The sequence below is a fragment of the Callithrix jacchus genome, chromosome 18 (genome assembly GCF_049354715.1).
Source record: "Callithrix jacchus isolate 240 chromosome 18, calJac240_pri, whole genome shotgun sequence".
NCBI classification, from domain to species: domain Eukaryota; kingdom Metazoa; phylum Chordata; class Mammalia; order Primates; family Cebidae; genus Callithrix; species Callithrix jacchus.
The window spans coordinates 7,350,921-7,371,089 of record NC_133519.1 but is presented as its reverse complement, the minus strand read 5'-3'; the positions used below and the strand labels follow the sequence as shown (position 1 = coordinate 7,371,089).

General features: G+C 42.5%; 1 protein-coding gene across 2 annotated transcripts in view; it reads right to left on the bottom strand.

The window, feature by feature from the left end:
- Nucleotides 1-15,434, bottom strand: part of CHD1L (chromodomain helicase DNA binding protein 1 like) — a 61,238-nt gene extending 45,804 nt beyond the window's left edge. The window contains exons 1-5 of one of the 2 annotated variants that reach the window (XM_035279488.3): nt 15,286-15,434; nt 7,133-7,245; nt 4,909-5,015; nt 3,936-4,050; nt 3,285-3,316 (exon numbers count right to left, since the gene is read on the bottom strand). In XM_035279488.3, the coding sequence (XP_035135379.2) occupies nt 3,285-3,316; nt 3,936-4,050; nt 4,909-5,015; nt 7,133-7,245; nt 15,286-15,412 (494 nt within the window). In that variant the 5' untranslated portion in view covers nt 15,413-15,434. Of the gene's footprint in view, nt 1-3,284; nt 3,317-3,935; nt 4,051-4,908; nt 5,016-7,132; nt 7,246-15,285 lie in introns of those variants that run through there. The other variant, XM_078355437.1, reaches the window with a different exon arrangement.
- Nucleotides 15,435-20,169: the final 4,735 nt, after the last annotated feature.

Below are 20,169 nucleotides of genomic sequence, written 5' to 3'. Positions count from 1 at the left end.
GAAGTTTCAGTCAGAAAAGCAAATACTTTGACAAACATTACTGGAAAGCTATTTCAAAAAACAAAATACAGAAAAATATGTGGCAATGTTTCAAGTTGTATTATTTAAAACAGCAAAAAATGGAAATGAACCTAAATGTCCAATAATAAGTGGTAAAAGATTATGTGGCATTTAAAATGATAAATATGATTATATTGTAATGTAAAAGGCCTACACAATAAAAAAGATGTTAATATCATATATCCTCTTTTACAAATGTGAAAACATGCAAAAATAAAAAAGTGGAAATTATAAGATGTTTAACTTTTTATTTTGATTATAAACATTCTGGAGTCCCATTACATTATTTTCATATTTTAAAAAAACTAAATGTATATACAGGTAAAAGAGAATATTGGAAAAATAGTAGGAATGGAAAGGAAAATTCCCCCCAAATTAGAGAAAGATCAGCAGAGGTTCACCTTACAAGTAGAAGGCCCTCTTCCTGAGGTTACAGATAAACTCCAGAGGACAGGTGGAAAAACAGAGGTTCCTACTATACTACCATTTACCTACCGACAGGAGTGTGTGGAGGGAGGACTGAGGGTCCAAAGAGAGACAAGGAAGCCGAAGGAAAAGGCTGGGTGGCATGAGCAGAGGATGCATCTAAGGATGGTAAGAAACAAGGGTCCAGACGAAGTTGCCCAGTGGTCATGAGATAAGGTCTGGAAGTTTCTCTAGTATGGTGGCTGGCTCTGTTTGAATTACCTTTCAAAACAGGTTAGGTCCTATTCCCTTGTGAAGAACTAGACACTCAGTGTCTAACAAACGCTTGCCTGTGAAACAGGCTCCAGTGAGGTAGATTTTGGCTCGTGAAAGGAAGTGGATCAAGTCACTCATCAAAAGATACTCTAAAGGGTGCTCCCTGAAGAGGAAGCGATGGAGGGAATCCCAACACTGAATGTAAAGTCTGATAAGGTAGCTTCTAATCCCCTTGATCCAAACAGTTTTACAAGTCTATTGCCCAAAACATTTCAAATTTTTCATTTCTGTAACATGCACAGCCTTAACTCTCCATAACAAATCTCTTTAGTGCAGAGATGATATTACACTTCCCTGCTATTCTCTGAATGTACAATACAGTAATAAGCAATATAACTTTCCAAAGACATTGAAAGAATGTATCTATGCTGCTGGGATTCATACAAGACAGCATTATGAATGTCCTTCTGTTACTTAGGTTCTTAAATCTACCTGAAAATGCATTGAAAACAGGTTATCTCAACTAGAAAAATTCTGTTTCTACTGAATAATGTAAAACTCCAGTACAACTAGCTATTTTGAGAAGTTCTCTCAAAAAGAGGCTCCACAGCACCAAATGCTGGGTTTAAATGCAAGCTTTGCTATTTATCGTCAGCAACATAACCTTGGATGGATTACTGAATCTCTTACGTTCCTCACCCATAAAATGGTTGATAACAGCTGCCTTGTAGGGTTTTCATTATTACATGGGATAATTTATGTAAAGTACCCAACAACATTTATGTCCAAATTTCATTGTCTTTTGAGACTTCCCATATCTTGCTATGTATTATGGATATCTGTACACTTCCTTTTTTTTTTTTTTGAGACAGAGTTTCACTCTTGTTACCCAGGCTGGAGTGCAATGGCGTGATCTCGGCTCACCGCAACCTCCACCTCCTGGGTTCAGGCAATTCTCCTGCCTCAGCCTCCTGAGTAGCTGGGATTGCAGGCACGCGCCACCATGCCCAGCTAATTTTTTGTGTTTTTAGTAGAGACGGGGTTTCACCATGTTGACCAGGATGGTCTCGATCTCTTGATCCACCCGCCTTGGCCTCCCAAAGTGCTGGGATTACCTGTACACTTCTCATCCCTCCAATGGAGTTCATGTTTTCCTCGGGTAGCTCTAAGATTTACTTTCCTGATATTGCCAGTAACTCTCAGAACAGTATCTGTCCAGAAGTGACTTTCAACAAATATTAAGTTAAATATTAATAAAAAGGGAGGGAACGTATATCTTAAGAAAGGTAAGATAATATGCTCACTTAAATGAAATACGAAGATAGAAGTCATGAAATCTGTGACCTAGCCTCTAGTATTCAGAATAACAAGAAAATAGAAATCCAACTCACAGGAATCTGGATGAGAAATATCATCTAAAATATTAATACTTTGGGAAAAGAAGAATTTTTTAATATTAAAGATGCAGGGCTGGGCGCAGTGGCTCATGCCTGTAATCCCAGCACTTTGGGAGGCTGAGGCAGGCAGATCACCTGAGGTCAGGAGTTCAAGACCAGACTGGCCAGCATAGTAAAACCCTGTCTCTACTAAAAATACAAAAAATTTGCGAGGCCATGGTAGCGGGCACCTGTAATCCCAGCTACTTGAAAGGCTAAGGCAGGGAATCACCTGAACCCGGGAAGCTGAGGTTGCAGTGAACTGAGATCACGCCACTGCACTCCAAGCCTCGGCGACAGAGCGAGACTCCATCTTAGAAAAAGAAAGAAAAGATGCAGAATATCCACCTCACCATGTATTAACTACAGAAGTTATAGAGATTGAAACCCTGCCAACATATCTTTCTTTTTTTTTTTATTTTTTTTATTGCATTTTAGGTTTTGGGGTACATGTGCAGAACATGCAAGATAGTTGAACATATCTTTCTCTTACCTAAACTCTAGCCCTTGTTTAATTTGCATTATCCTGTTACCGTGACGTGATCTTGTCATTCCCATTGTCAGCTGGTATTGAGAGTTAAATCTGAGTTTCCGACTTCATGGGCCAATATGAGGTCTAAAAGTTAACTAATTAGAAGCACATTTAAAATACTCTTTCTAAAAAGTTAATTCCATAGCACTGATTACTACCCTAGGTTATTTCCAGCAAACAGCTCAAGTGATTCTCCTCCTACATTACAGTAAAATCTCCAAATGTTAGTACTGAAAGGGGTCTATGCAAGTTGCATGTAAAGAGCCTAATATCTATTAACCATACAAAGTGTGTTTAATCTCACTTAATTTTCCTAACAGCTATTCAAGGTTAAGAAATAATTATCCCCATTTTACAGATGAAGAAACTGAAGTTGATGGAGATGAAATAACTAACCCAAGGACACACAGCTAATGAGCAGAGGGCTGTAACACAGGACCCCCAGCATTCCGCCTATGCATAAACGGAACTCATGGAAGACATAGCAGACATGCCAGGAGAGGCAAAGCACGAAAATGGCAGGAAAGACATGACAGGCCCGATACATTCAATGCAAGTTCTCAAACAGTACTCACAATTTTAGAAATGAGGCATCTTTCAAGCAAATCTGAAAAATTAGGAAGACATATTATAAAACATAAAGGCTGGCATTGATAAACTCTGATATTGATAAGCTAGTTTTCCATGAACTCTCTTAAACTACAGGATTTATCTAAGTCTCATTTGTTCACGAAAAAAAAAAGTTCTGAGAATAATTTCTAAGTAGCACCATCTTAAAAACAAAGAGAAGAAAAGCCTGACTAAGCAGAAGGTGAGCAGCACACAGTCTTAAACTAAAGAACAAACACTTAAAATAAGCCGGAACTGTCTTCCATTCCTATCCTCCAGTTAACAGACATGATTCCTCAGCCCACAAAACCCTTTCCCCTGCCTGCCTGCCTGCCTGCCTGGCTCCTGTTCATTAACCAAGAGGCAGCTCAAGTGCCTCCTTCCTGAGAAGCCTTCCCCCTTGATCCACCAGGAAAGGAAAAGATCTAACTAATTTGAAGCACAATGGTCCTTCACTTCTTTTACTCAGAGCCCTCTTTTGAGAACCTGATGAAGGTAGAGTCCCTGCCCAGAGAAGTGTGTGTGTTCTCAACAAAACTTAAATATAATTTCTTCAGACTCTACAACTTCTAAAGTCACAGGTTAGAAGTTGTTCCCATAGAGAAACGAATGGATACCTCATAGGTAGTCAGTAGCACATGAAAACGTGAGTCCTGTTTTAGGTCTTGCTGAAGGTGGGCTCTTTCCTCCTTGTCACCTGCATACGTTACACAGGAAAGACCTGGAGCAAATCTGAATCCAAGAAAAGAAGTAGATGAATATAAACAGTAGATTCATGTGACAGGATATACATACCTGGAAAATTACATTTCATGGGAGGATTACATTCACATGCAGACCTCATGAGGTCCTACCACCAGAGTCTTAGGGCTCTGAATCTTATCTAAAGCAATGGTTGAACCTCAGAGCAAGTTCCTATGTGAATAGGTAGAAGGATCAGATCTAAAAAGGTCTTATGCTGACTCTAAAAATAAAATGATCTCTTCCACATTAGTTACTTCCTACGCCACTATGAAAAGCAATGGCTTCTACGATAGTTCATCAATACTATCAATGATTACTGACCTTCAAATCGCCAAACAGTAATAATATCCACTGGGCACTTCCCATTACATCCTTGGTGTCTACCTACACTGCATTAGTTTACAGTTTTCTTTCCTTTCTTTCTTTTTGTTTTTGAGACGGAGTTTCGCTTTTGTTGCCTAGTCTGGAGTGCAATGGTGCGATCTTGGCTCACCGCAACCTACGCCTCCTGGGTTCAAGCCATTTCCTGTCTCAGCTTCCTGAGTAGCTGGGAATACAGGCATGCACCACCATGCCCCAGCTAATTCTGTATTTTTAGTAGAGATGGGGTTTCTCCATATTGGTCAGGCTGGTCTTGAACTCCCGACCTCAGGTGATCAGCCCGCCTCAGCCTCCCAAAGTGCTGGGATTACAAGTGTGAGCCACTGTGCCCGGCCACAGTTCACAGTTTTCTGGAATAAACTTACTGATTATAACAATAGGTTATTTTCTCACATTTCACACATCATCCAGAAAAAAAACTTAATCAAGATATACAATAAAATTGCAGCTACATCTACTCTGTACCTCTGCATTTCTTCTTTCCAGTTGCTCAAAACAGACAAGGGACAAAGAATCAGAAATGGTCCTTCATCATTTAATCTTCCTGCTAAGTAAATGAAGAGAGCAATCGTCTGGAACACAGAAAAACAAGGCAGTTTTGATCGCATTTTCCCATGAGAAACAACCACGAAGTTCCCACAACCCTGTAGGGAACGCACACACTTGTATAAGACTTGTTTTACAAAGAAATATTGTACAATCTTCTGCACATTAGGAGTAATCCATTCGTGGAGTGAAATCATGTAAGCCTTAATATACTTGCCACAGAAATTTATGGAACTCAATTACTTCAGTAGTTAACAAGCAATGAGGCTCAATGTTTAGGTAACTGAACCTTTACTGTAAAGAAAAAGTCAGGAAAGACAACAGAAATCACTGAAAATCCAACTGATGGCCAAGATCAGCAATACTCTGAAAACATTAAGGAAGAAGTGCCAAGATATGACTGCAAAACAGCCAATCGCATGGCAGCCCTCTGCTGCTTGCCAGGCTTTCCTGAGGGAGAATGCTTTCCTGCCTCCCTCACTTCCTCCCACCTTCCCCTACTGTTTTCCCTTCTTTCATATGTATTTACAGGGTGTCTGCTATTTGCTAAGCAGTGTCCTATACTCCAGTTACACAACAGTGAACAAAACAAAACACCCAGCTCTCCTGGAGGACTCAATCTAATGGGGAAAACAGGCAATATATGATCCTCCTAAGCTTAGGGAAGGGTAGAAAATGGAACTTTGGTAAAGACAAATGGACATACTTGAGAAGATTCTAGTACACATTTATGATTTGAATGTCGCTGTAATATACAGAGAAAATAACCTATTTTAAAACAAGAATGCGTCAAGAGACCCCATCTTCAAATGCTGAGCTGTTTCTGAGAAAAATCTGTCCTAAGGATAGAATTCAAAATCCTGAGAAAGCTATATGCACAAACGTGTTCCTATCAAGATCAAACAGCACAAAAAAGGGAGGAATCAGCATTTCTCATCTGTAGGACATTTAATTATGATGATTCTCTTGATGTAATAACATACAATATTGATAATAATGATTACGAATATAATAAAGTAAAAAACTACAGTGACACTGTTACATTAACAAATACAGACTATATACACACTATAATTTCAACCATGGGCTGGGTACAGTGGCTCACACCTGTGATCCCAGCACGCTGGGAGGCCGAGGTAGGAGGATCACTTGTTCCCATAAGTTCAAGGCCAGCCTGGACAATATAGCGAGACCTCATCTCTACAAAAAATTTACGCATAAGCTGTGCGTGGTGGCATGCACCTGTGGTACCACCTACTTGGGAGACTGAGGACTGCTTGAGCCTGGGAGGCAGAGGTTGCAGTGTGCTGAGATCATGCCACTGCATTCCAGCCTGGGTGATGGGGCAAGACCCTGTCTCAAAAATAAAACAAAACAAAAATTCAATCATGCAAAACATGCATTGCTATTCATGGTTGTGGTCTGAGTGCTTCATTACAGGGTGGCAGTTAATTTTTATAACAGAAATAATTTTCTTTTTAAACTATCTATGGCTTCTCAGTTCAAATGGTGCCCAGAACCATTCTTTAGTAACTGAACTAAAACCATTCATTCTAGCTTTCCTGAGGATGTAATTTAGAGAAAATTTATCTTTCATTATTATAAACCAGATTGTCCACAAAACAAGTGTGGAGTCACTAGCGAATTCTAGCAAGAATTTAAGAAAAAAATTACAGCAATTCTACATAAATTCTTCCAGAAAATTGAAGAGAACGGCATACTTCTCAACTCACTCCATGAGGGCAGCTTTACTCCAATACTAAAATCAGATAATGACATTACAAGAAAATTACAGACCAATGTCTTTCATGAACATAGATGCAAAAAGTCTAAACAAAATTTTAGCAAAACAAATTTGGAGGTGGTATCTTTTTAGAGAGCTTAAAGCAGAGTTATGTGAACATCTGAGGAAAGGACAAGTAGCATTTGCTGGCCCTGAATAAAATCAGTAGGGCAACTGCAATGATTGAAGCAGAGAAGACTAAAGGGAAGGCCCTTTCCTGGTGCAAGAGCCAGCCAGCCTGGATCCCAGAGACATCTGTGAAACTGAACGTTGTTCTAGCTTCAGAGCGCTCAGCTGCAGAATGAGTTATAAGAAGGTACTTCAGTGGCGGTGAGCAGTACTCGTTACACAGTAACATACCTGGCAGGTCTTCCCCAAGCCCATCTCGTCTCCCAGGATGCAGCCATTCTGACCATGGAAGCGCTGGGCAAGCCAGTTGACTCCCTCCAGTTGATAAGAGCGTAGGTGAACCCCTAGAAACAAAAAATACAGCAAATCTGAACAGTGGACATTTCAGCACATGCAGAGGCAATGTTCTAGGAGTCCGAATGAGGAACACGGCCTAAAGTCACATAACCCTAGACTTCACTGGCCATGTCCTTTGCTGAGGAGCTATGGGTATCTAAACACTTGCTGACTTCCAAACTACTTTTTGAGGAGACGTATTCACCACTATATTCAAAGTCCCAAAGGAGCCTGTCAGTTTACCTGATTCACTTGAGAGATGAGAAAGTCAACTTGGGATGTGGCCTCTGTACTGCCTGAGACTCACACCAGTGTCCATTCCGGGAAATGAGGCATTACTGATAGCACTTAACAACAAGCAACAACAGATAGATTGTACATGTGTCTGCTTGCTTCACTGCATCCATTTAAATGTGCCATGAGTGCTAAAGGGAAAAACTCAGGACTACACTAAATAATGCTTCAACACAGAAGGGCTGTTTTTAAGAATGGAAAGGGTGTTTCACTGTGTACAGGGATGGCAAAACACATGAAATCCACATGAAGCTTCTACTGACTCTCTCTCCCTTGGTGAAAAAAAAATCCAGTTTCAAAGAATAGCCATATCTTAGGAAGGTGAAAGACCGTCAGCATACTTTATATAAGAACTATTTGCAAAAAATAGAACTTTCTGGTTTAACTTATAGCTTTACAAATCTTCAAAATATGTAATTGTACAACATTTTTAAAAAATAGGTATTTTTCATAGGCACTTACAAATACCAGAGGAGTAGTAAACACTTTACATAAATTACAGTATCTCGGGCTGGGGGTGGTGGCTCACACCTGTAATCTCAGCACCTTGGGAGGCCGAAGTAGGTGGATCACCTGAGGTGAGGAGTTCAAGACCAGCCTGGCCAACTTGGTGAAACCCATCTCTACTTAATAATACAAAAATTAGCTGGGCATGGTGGTGGGTACCTGTAATCCCAGCTACTTGGGAGGCTGAGGCAGGGAGAATTGCTTGAACCTAGGAGGTCGAGGTTGCAGGGAGCTGAGACTGCACCACTGTGCTCCAGCCTTGGTGACAGAGCGAGACTCCATCTCAAAATAAATAAATAAATAAATTGCAGTATCTCATGTAATGCTTGTAAGAATTCTACAGAGTAGATGTTATCCCCATTTTATACATTAGAAAACTCAAGAGATTTCTATTTCTGATGGGAGTATATATACGTTCCCCTATTCCTACTGCTAAGTAGAAATAAAAACCCTAGACATGATAGATAAAGCAAGCATAAGTCTCTGAAAGGTGCAGTGAAGAAGCAGATTGGCTAGGGACCTTGGGACCTGAGGAAGGGCAGGGTAGTGAGTTCCCCAGAATTTATTTTTGCCTTATATAGCCCAGTCTGAGAGGTCAAGAAATCAGCAAACTGGAAACACCAACTGGTGTAGACCCAAACCTAAACAAATCAGAACACCCCCTGTATTAGTCTGATAATAAAGACACGCTGATAACAAAGACATGCCTGAGATCGGGTAATTTATAAAGAAAAGAGGTTTACTTGACTCATTGTTCCACATGGATGGGGAGGCCTCACAATCATGGTGGAAGGCAAATGAGGAGCAAAGTCACATCTCACATGGGTAAGAGAGCTTGTGCAGAGAACTCCCACTTATAAAACCATCAGATCTTGTGAGATTTATTCACTACCATGAGAATAATATGGGAGAACTGCCCAATAGTTCAATTATCTCCACCTGGGCCATCATTGACACGTGGAGATTATTACAATTCAAGGTGACATTTGGTTGGGGACATAGCCAAACCATATTAACCACCTCACCCTTCATAAGCCTGCTCCTGCTAGAAAATGGCAGCCTAGCAAGTCAGGAAACTTTTAGATAATAACTGCTCTATTCTAGCTAAACAACACAGGAATAAACCTGATGTCCCACCCCCTACAGCTATAACGAGTGCCCCCGCACCCCAACCAAGATGGTACAAGAGAAGGCCAAGTAGGGAGCTGGGATTTTTATCCCTACCAATCAGTAATGAGGACCAACCCCTTGGCTTCCCCTGCAGGATCAGTAGAGACTCAGGAGGGAGCCACAACTCGACCCTCACCCAGCAGGAAGGAGAGGCCCCTTCCCCATCCCCAGATGTAGACGGAGGCTGAAAGGGGGGCCTGGACTTCTGTCCCCACCTTGCAATATCAAGGCAACAGACTCTCTTCTCCTGCCAGAGCAGTGACAGACCAAGATAGTCAAACAAGAGGTTTAAACATGATACAAAAACGCCTGGCTCTAATTATTATAAAAAATCATTCATTATATCAAGAACTGGGAAGTTTCAAATTGAACAAAAAAAGATAATCAATAGGTGCCAACACCCAGATGACACAGAATTATCTGACAAAGACTTCAAAGCAGTAATGATAAAAATGCTTCAACAAGTAGCTATAAATGCATGTGAACAATTCAAAAACCAAAAAAACCTCAGGTAAGAAACAGAAATCTCAGCAATGACATAAAAGATACAAAGAAAGACCAATTAGAAATTTTAAAACTGAAAAATACAATAACCAAAATAAAAGGCTACTGAGGCTGTTTATGAGATCAACAGCAGAATGGAAGGAAGTGAAGAAAGAATCTGTAAGACAGAATGGAAGTTACAGAGAGCTTACAATCAGAAGAGAATAGAAATTACAGAGATTACAATCAGAAGAGAGAGAAAACAGACTGAAAACAAATGATCCTCAGGGAACTCCAGGACTACCACAAAAGATCTACATTTGTTCAGTGGCGTCCAATAAAAAAAAAAAGAGGAGGAAAGGGGCTGAAAAAGTACTTAAAGAAATAACAGCTGAAAACTTCCCAAATCTCACTAAAGACCTACAGTTCCAAGAAACTGAGTAAACCTCAAACATAAAAAAATCCTGCCAGGCGCAGTGGCTCATGCCTATAATCCTAGCACTTGGGAGACTGAGATGGGTAGATCACAAGGTTGAGATTGAGACCATTCTGGCCAACAAGGAGAAACCCCATCATTACTAAAAATACAAAAATTAGCTGGGTATGGTGGCATGTGCCTGCAGTCCCAGCTACTCGGGAGGCTGAGGCAGGAGAATCGCTTGAACTCAGAGGTGGAGGTTGCAGTGAGCCGAGATCAAGCCCCTGCGCTCTAGCCTGGCAACACAGTAACTCCATCTCAGAAAAAAATCCAAAGAAATACATACCAAGATATGTAATTATTTAAATGCTGAAAACAAAAGACAAATAAAATATCTTAAATGCAGCCAGAAAGGAAACAAACACCTTATTTAAAGAGGGAAAAATCTATTCAAATGCAAGCAGATTTCTTGTCAGAAATCTTAAAGGCCAGAAAGAACCGGCACAACTTTTTTTTAAGTATTGAAAGAAAAGAACTGTCAACCCAGACTCCTGTAATCAAGAAAACTAGAATTCAGGAACGAAGAGGAAATTCTCAGATGAAGGAAAACAGAGAATTTATCACCAACAAACCTACCCTCAAAGAATGGCTAAAAGAAGTCCTTGGAAAAAGGGAAATGACAAAAGATCGAATCTTGGAACACCAGGAAGAACGTGAGAATGCAGCTTTCTTGAGTTTTAAATTTATGTTTGACAGCTGAAGCAAAGACTGTAACAGTGACTGATGTGGTTCTAAAGGCATGTAAAGGAAATATTTAAGACAATTATAAATAGAAGGTAAAGAGATATAAAGAGAAGTAAGGTTTCCATACTTTACTCAACTAGGTAAAATGACAGTATCAGTAGTCGGTGATTTTATACACTCACGTACATAAATATACAATACCTGTCACAACCATTAAAAAGCTATACAAAGAGATAAACTAAAAAACACTGTAAATAAACAAAAATGAAATTCTAAAAAATGTTCAAATAATTCACAGGAAGGCAAGAAAAAGAAAACAGAGATAAACTAAAATAATAAAAATAAGATGGCAGACTTAAGCTCAAGCATATTACATGAAATATAAATCATATATCAATTAAAAGACAAAGACTTCCAGAGTGGATTTTAAAACATAACCCAATTATAAATTGTCTACAAGAAATTCAACCCAAAAATAATTAGCTAAACAAGTGAGAAGTAAAAGGATGAAGTGGTAGATAAACAGTGGCCTCACAAAGATGTCCAAGCCCTGCTCCTGGAATCAGTAAGTTACCTCACATGGCAAAAGGCATTCTGAAGACATAAATAAGGTTAAGGACCCAGAGATGGGAAGAGCATTCTGAATTATCCCGGTGGGCCTGGGTAATACACTGGACATGCAGTCTAATCACAGGCATCATTCAGAGAACCTTTAACAGCTGTGCTTAGAGACAAAGCTGACTAGAAAAGGATCAAAGAGATGAAATGTCGCTGGCTTTGAAGTTGGAGGAAAGCAGCCAGGAATCAAGGAATGGGGGCAGCCTCTGGATGCTGGGAAATATACTCTCTCCTAGAGTCTCCAGAAAGGAATGCAGCTCTGCTGATACCCAATGACAGGAGAATACACATTCTTTTCAAGGGCCATGGACTATACAACACATTCAGGGCCTTAGTCCATTTAGTGTTGCTTTGGAACACCCGAGGCTGGATAATTTATTTTAAAAAAAGGTTTATTTGGCTCATGGTTCTACAGACTGTATAAGAAGCATGGCAACAACATCTGCTTCAGGTGAGGGCTTTAGACTGCTTCCACTAACGGCAGGAGAAGTGGGGCTGGCTTGTATAGAGATCACATGGTGAGAGAAGAGGAGATGCCAGGATCTTTTTAACAATCAGCTCTCTGGAAACTGATATATAAGAAGTGACTCATTCTCTCTGCTCCCTGCTAGGGAGAGCATTAATCTACTCAGGAGGGATTTGCCCCCCAAAACCCAAACACCTTTCATTAGGCCCCACCTCCAACACTGGGGATCAAATTTCAACATGAGATTTGGTGAGGACAAATAATCCAGATCCAAACTACAGCACGGCCTGAAAACCTCAACACATTTAAAAGAAGTGAAATTGTACAGAGTATGTTCTCTGAACACAATGTAATAAAATTAGAATTAATGGACAGAAACATTAGAGGTAAATCTCTCAGCACTTGGAACCTAGACAACACACCTCTAAACAGTCCATCAATAGAGGAAGTCTCCAGGGAAATAAATACACTGAACTAAATGAAAATACAACATATCAAAATTTGTGGGACAAAAAAAGTAGATCACAGACTTAAATACAAAACTGTAAAACTTAGAAAAAACTCTTTAGGATCTGGGAGTAGGCAATGAGTTCTTATATTTGACACTAAACAAAAAAAACTATCCCCAAGAGAAAAAAATGATAAATTTCAGCCAAAATATAAAACTTTTGTAAGACAGAAATTTGGAGAAATAAGCAAAAATTTTGCATACCTTTCAGAATGAAAAGTCAAAAGCTATAATAAATCTTTGGTTATAAGGATATTGAGAACATGATAACAGCAAAGAGACTATGGAGATTCAAATGTATTTTCCTTATGCATTGGCTATTTCCCTAAATGTTTTACAGAGAATATGTACTATTTCTGTAACCAAAAGAAAAAAAAAGCAGGAAGAATTTTTGTAATCAATTCATGAAGAATAGTTTCTCATAATATTAATTTATTCTGGTAAACAGATAGAGGATTACAAGTTACAATATTCAGTAGCTATTCCTTTGACTACGCTTTTCTATTTTTCTTTCTCTCCACAACCAGTTTAAACCAGTTGCCACATTTGCCTACTTAATTCTGCTTTTACTCCATCCACTCAAACTTGCAACTCTCGTCTCATTTTCACTAAAACACCCGCCCATATATGTACATTTCTCCTGGCTGTTACCTACAGCTAAGTATCAACTGGCACACGTTTCTGAGCCTTCTCTCACACAAGTTCTTAAAGAACCATTCCTAACACTTGCAAAGAAATAGGCAAACACACAGACATTAACTTTAGTCAGGATAAAGTCAAACAAAAAAAGACCAGTCTAAAGCTCATACTTATATTGGATACACACTCCTTACAGCCACGGACACATTCTTAGACTCCGGGAATCAAGGAGAGAGGGCTTTCTCTTTCACGTCCGCATTCTCTCCACTCAACTTCATCCTTCTCTATTCTAAGTTAAACACAGAACTGCACCTTTTGCTTCATTCCTAGAATGACAAACCTCACTCTTTCGTGGTATTGAGCACTCAAATAAATTATAATTCATACTTTTAAATGAACTCTCACTCACTAGTCCAAAACTCTAGGTAGGAAGGCTGCATATTTGTTTTACTCATCTCTGTAGCCAATACCTAAGAATAGGCTCCCAGGAGCATTCAGTAAGTCAAGAATAAACGACTGTATTATTACTACTGATGCACGATTCTGTTAATACAGTCAAGGCCCGCACGTTCCCCACTTTGCAATAAGGAAAACGAGGCTGGGTGGTGGGGACTGGGGGGTTCAGTGGGGAGTCAGCGCAGACCCGGGAGTAGAGCGGAGTCTCAGGGCTGCAGGAAGCGGCAGGGCTGGGGGTAGTGTAAAGTTCGCGCTTTCAGACTCTGTGGGTAACCCCCCATATAGACACTGAGGAATGAGAGCTAAGCAGAACCCTGGCACAGTTAGGGCTTGAGGAATATCTCACTTTATAGTGTTACCACTCAGCTATATCCTTTTATATAATCCTTTATATAATCATATATTAAAGAATTAGGGCTTGACGAATCCCTTTATATAATCCTCTATATATAATCATATAATAGTTAATGAGTGCCTACAGAATATTTCCCTACATATATACCTATAATTATATCTTAGTTCATATCGGAGGAATGCCTAGAGTGGACACAGTACAGAGCATGAATTAAGGAATAAGCAGCCTATAATCGGAGGAATGCCTAAGAGCAGACACAGTGCACAGCATGATTTAAGGGAAAAACAGTTATGCCAGGACAAGAATCCATGGCCCAGGCGGCAGCGTTCAGTATCAAAGATACCCGCTGTATGGCAGGCTTGGGACGAGAACCACTCCTCCTGATAAGGAGTTGTAGGACCTTGCTCCGATTCTTGTGGGAGGCTGCCCTCAGACCAGCAATCGCACGTTGGTGACTGTGAACTTCATCAGCTCTTGCTACCACGCTGCTTGAAAAGCATCTTCCCATAGAACCCATTGGAAGCTGCCAGGAGGTGGCGGTAACCCTGACAGCTCTGTCACTGCTATGCGACTTAAAGCATCCTCCTATGAATCTTCCTAGAAGTAGTTTGACCATAGATAGAAGTATTGCACACTATGCACGGCCCACCTTCAAACCTCGGTGACCTAATGGGGGGTGGACCCCTTACTGCGCACGGCCCTTGCCTTCGTGGGAACGGGCCCTTTGCTGTGCACTGTCCACCTCCTGGCCTAGGTGACCTAATGGGGGGTGGACCCCATGTTTTATTGCTCACGACCCTATCACTATCCTTAAAGATGATTTCACTCACTGCCCTGCCCCCTAACCTATACACAATAAATACTCACACTTCTGGACATTCGGGGCCTCGCCTGACTCCGCACATAGGTGGCGTGGCCCCCCGAGCCCAGCCGCGTTTTTCTTGTACTTCTGTGTCCTGTCTCTTTATTTCTCGGATCCTGCGCCTCAGCACAGCATAAGGCTCACCCCACGACGCTGTGGGGCCCTCAGCCCTGCATCGGGCTCCCAGCGTGCCCTACAAGACTCTCCGAAAGGGCCAGTGTCAATAAATCGAGTTACTGCGGTAGTGAGCGCTCGAAACTTACATCCCTGGTGCGCCGGGCCTTCCGACTGTTCCTCGGAGCCTGCAGGGGGCGCTGCCCTCACCACGTTTCCCCTTTCACAGGCCCGGGACCGGACCACATTCATCCCGCGTTCGCTGGCCCGCGGCCACCCAGCCCGGACGCGTTTTCTCCCCGCCCACGGCAGGAACGCAGGAAAGCCCTGTCGCTGGCTGGTAAACAACCCACCGGGCGGCCCCCTGCTGCGCCCCCGACCCGCCTGGGCGAAGCCCGCCCGTAGCCCGCTCACCTGTCAGCCCCCATTGCTGTAAATCCTGCTCCTGCACCCGCGCCCGCGCCGCCTCGGCTCGGCCCTCAGTCTGAAACCGAAGTAAGAAGCCGGGCGCTTGGCCCCCACGACCCGCAGTGCCCTCCATCAGGCCGGGAGAGGCCCCGCCCGGCGCGGGCCTGCGCGCCTTTGCCTCAGACTCTCCGGATGGGCGGCGGCGCGCTGGGGCGGGCGGGAGCGGGCGGGAGCGGGCGGGGGCGGGCGGCGGCGCGCTGGGGCGGGCCGGGCGGACGGGGACGGGCGGCGGCGCGCTGGGGCGGGCGGGGCGGACGGGGCGGGCGGCGGCGCGCTGGGGCGGGCGGGAGCGGGCGGGGCGCCGCCAGAGGGCGCGTCCTGCCTCGGCGTCTGCAGCGCTGCTGGGGCAGCTGGCCTCCGACCCAGGCAGTTCTTGCGGCGCGGAGCGTGGAAAGGCCGCCCACTTCTCACCAGGTGTGCTTCTGAAGCGCTAGGCGTCCGATTGCCTGAACTGACCGTCACGGAGGTGGCATGTGCTTATCACGCATTTATTATTTACTCAACATCGACCGTCACGTGTCAGATTCTCCGCTGGGGGTTGTAGAAGTGGCTAAGACTTTGTCCTTGCGCTCCAGTGATTCACGAGAAGCTCAAACTGTACTTGTTCGGTTTACATACTGATAAACTGGTTTAGACCGTGAAATCCCGTTCTTTTTTTTATTTTCATTTTTTGAGACAGAGTCTTGCTCTGTAGCCAGGCTGGAGCACAGTGGCGCAGTCTCGGCTCACTGCAACCTCGGCCTCCCGGGTTCAAGCGATTCTTCCGCCTCAGCCTCCCAAGTAGCTGGGACCACAGGCGCTTGCCAAACGCCTGGCTAATTTTTGTACTTTTAGTAGAGACGGGGTTTCACCATGTTGGCCAGGATGGTCTCGACTTCTTGACCTCGCGATCCATCCGCCTCAGCCTCCCAAAGTGCTGGGATTACAGGCGTGAGATACCGCACCTGGCCGACATCCCTTTCTTATTCCCCGTGACCTGTAGGCCAAAACTGGGAACCTGTGAATAGTAGTAAATTAAAATCATCAAAGACGTCATTGCTGCAGTGGGTATCTCGAGTACATTACAGGGAGCAGATTGATGCGATGTGTTAGTTAGGGGTCACCGTGACTCAGCATCAGCTTTGAGTGGCTTTATGGTTGAATGCACCACTAATATGAAGATGATAATAACAAAATAGGTGCATTTGTTGATGAAGTTCTAGGTGGTATCCTAAGGGCTTTAAGTATATTTTCCTGTTTAACCCTCACAATAACCAATAATTAGGTATTATAGTTGTCCCCACATTATAAATGAAGATACTGTGACTTGGAATGGTAATTGGCAATTCTGAAACAGGAACTATATTATTCTCTGGCTAATATCATTAGAATAGTATTCTCATTTAGGTTAATAATCTTGGTGCTTCCTTCTTTGATAAACTCATGTTAAAGTTACATACTCCCTTATTCTTGTCTTCCCCTAAGATAAAAGGGAGAAATTCGTTCTGAGCCACAAGAGAGATGACTTCAGATTGATTTATTCATAAAAACTCAAGCAAAGCACTGTTTTATAAAGCTATTTTGTGTCTTGAGCCATCCATAAATACTGACAGAACCACGTACTATGTGCCAAGCACTCTATGGTACTGATAACCTATCATAACCACGTACTATCTGCCAAGCACTCTTTATGGTACTGATACCTATCATAACCACGTACTATGTGCCAAGCACTCTATGGTACTGATACCTATCATAACCACGTACTATGTGCCAAGCACTCTATGGTACTGATACCTATCATAACCACGTACTATGTGCCAAGCACTCTTTATGGTACTGACAACCTATCATAACCACGTACTATGTGCCAAGCAGTCTATGGTACTGATACCTATCATAACCACGTACTATGTGCCTAGCACTCTTTATGGTACTGATAACCTATCATAACCACGTACTATGTGCCAAGCACTCTATGGTACTGATACCTATCATAACCACGTACTATGTGCCAAACAGTCTATGGTACTGATTCCTATCATAACCACGTACTATGTGCCAAGCACTCTATGGTACTGATATCTATCATAACCACGTACTATGTGCCAAGAAGTCTTTATGGTACTGATACCTATCATAACCACATACTATGTGCCAAGCACTCTATGGGACTGATACCTATCATAACCACGTACTATGTGCCAAGCACTCTTTATGGTACTGATACCTATCATAACCACGTACTATGTGCCAAGCACTCTTTATGGTACTGATACCTATCATAACCACGTACTATGTGCCAAGCACTCTTTATGGTACTGATACCTATCATAACCACGTACTATGTGCCAAGCAGTCTTTATGGTATCAGTGCCAAGCACTTCATGGTATCCATAAAGACCATGGTATTGATAAAGAGTTCTTGGCACTGATACCACTCTTTATGGATACCATAAAGAGTGCTTGGCACTGATACCATAAAGAGTGCTTGGCACATAGTACATGGTTATGATAGAGGTCACTGCTCAGCACGATAAAGAGTGCTTGGCACATAGTACGTGGTTATGATAGAGGTGACTGATCAGCACCATAAAGAGTGCCTGTTAGGGGCTGGGCGCAGTGGCTCACACCTGTAATCCCAGCACTTTGGGAGGCCAAGGCTGGCAGATCACCTGAGGTCGGGAGTGTGAGACCAACCTGACCATCATGGAGAAACCCTGTCTCTACTAAAACTACAAAATTAACTGAGCATGGTGGCGCATGTCTGTAATCCCAGCTACTGGAGAGTCTGAGGCAGGAGAATCGCCTGAATCCGGGAGGTGGAGGTTGCAGTGAGCCAAGATCGCGGCACTGCACTCCTGCCTGGGCAACAAGAGTGAAACTCCATCTACAAAAAAAAAGGAAGAAGAAAATGTGCTTGGCACATAGTACGTGGTTATGATAGAGGTCACTAATGTCATGGAGCATATATTTTAAAAGAAGGAGATAAGCAATAAAGAAATAAAAATCAGGTAGGATTCGTGCTAAAAGTAAAGGAGTCACATAATGGGGCAATAGTAATTTTGTACAGCAGCTCTCCTGCTTGGATGTTAAAACAAATCTGAAGACAGGATTTACATCCTTTGGTGGCTTCTCCAGTGGGACCTCTGTCCTATGTGGCTGCTCATGAGTGGTTTTTGCATCTTACTCTCCGTGTTTGATTTATTTCCTACCCTCTAGATTCTACCAGTAGACTTATCTGCTACAGCAGCCATATCGACCACTTGCCACTTAAATACAAGCCTGTTTATTATTTTTCACTTCAAGTACATTTGTTGTCACAGAATACCGGATGATAGAGCCCTAGCTATAAGCTAAGTAGACTGTTGTTATACTGTTTAGGTATACCTAAAATACAGCTAAGAAAGGTAGCTGAGACACTCCAGGTCTGCCAGTGAGGTGACACATAGAAGTTGTGCTCTGGATACTGCATGAAAAGATCTATAGATGAGCAGGATGGAAACAAGGAGGCCAGTCTGGAAACTATTGCAGTAGTCTGGGCAAGAGTTGATAGTTTTGGGGCCAGCATAGCGATAGTGGAGTGGTGAGTAGTGATCTGAAACTAGGTATGTTGAAAGGGTAGAGCTGATAGGATTCACTGATTGAGCATCTGGAAGAAATGGAAAAGCAAAAGATGGCTTCGGTGACGGGGGCCGAGCAACCGGTGGAATGAAGATGCCTGGAGAGAGGAAGATTGAGAATGAGAAGGTTTGGGAAACATAAAGTGTTCTAAGAAAAAAAAAATTCATTTTTGGACAAGGTAATATGAAATGGTTATTCAACACCCGAGTAGAATTGTGAATAGATGGTTGGATAAACAAGTCTGGCGTTAAGAGAAGAGGTTAGAACTGAATGTATAAAATGGAAGTCATCATTTTAGGATGAGACTGAAGCTTTGGGTCTGGATGGGACCCCCTAGGGGATGACTGGAGCTGTAAAAGACTACAACTTGGACAGCTAATATTTAGATGTTGAGAAGAGAAGGAGGAAGCCGCAGGAAGGATCAGGAAGAGTAGCCAATGGCACAGAATGAGAGCTAAGAGCATGGTATTCCTGAGGGCAAATGAAGAGCAATTTCAAGAAGAGCGCGGTTGTCTGTGTCAAATGCAGCAGGTGGAGTAGAGAAATAACCATTAGAGTAGGTAGTATGATGTCACTGATGATCTTGACAAGAACAATTTCTATGTATTGGTGGAGTCAAAAGCCTGATTGTAGTGGATTGAAAACTACAATGGGAGGAAAGAAAGATAGGATGTCTCATGCCTCTTTTAAGGGTTTTGCTGGCTTGGTGTGATGGCTCATGCCTGTAGTCCCAGCATTTTGGGAGGCTGAGGCAAGTGGATCACTTGAGCCCAGGAGTTCGAGACCCAGCCCAAGTAACATGGCAAAAACCCATCTCTAAATTTTTGTAAAAATACAGTAATTTAGTCAAGCATAGTGGCATGCATCGATAGTCCCAGCTACTTGGGAGACTGAGTCTGGGAAACCGAGCCGACAGAGAGCTGTAATCGCACTACTGCACTCCAGAGAAACACCCTGTCTCCAAAGGAAAGAAAAAAATGTTTTGCAGGGGAAAAAAAGGAGCAGAAAACTGGAAGTTGTAACTGATAGGGGATAGTCAAGCATGTTGAATACTGATAGGAATGATCCAGTAAAGAGAAAAACTGATCAAATAAGAGTGATGTCCCTGAGTGAAAGAAGGAGGGATCGAATACACATAGCAGGATTGGCATAGACAGCTCATCCAAAGCAAGCAGAAGGCACCAGATAGAAACAGAGGTGGTGGTGAGAACACATGGAAGATCTCTC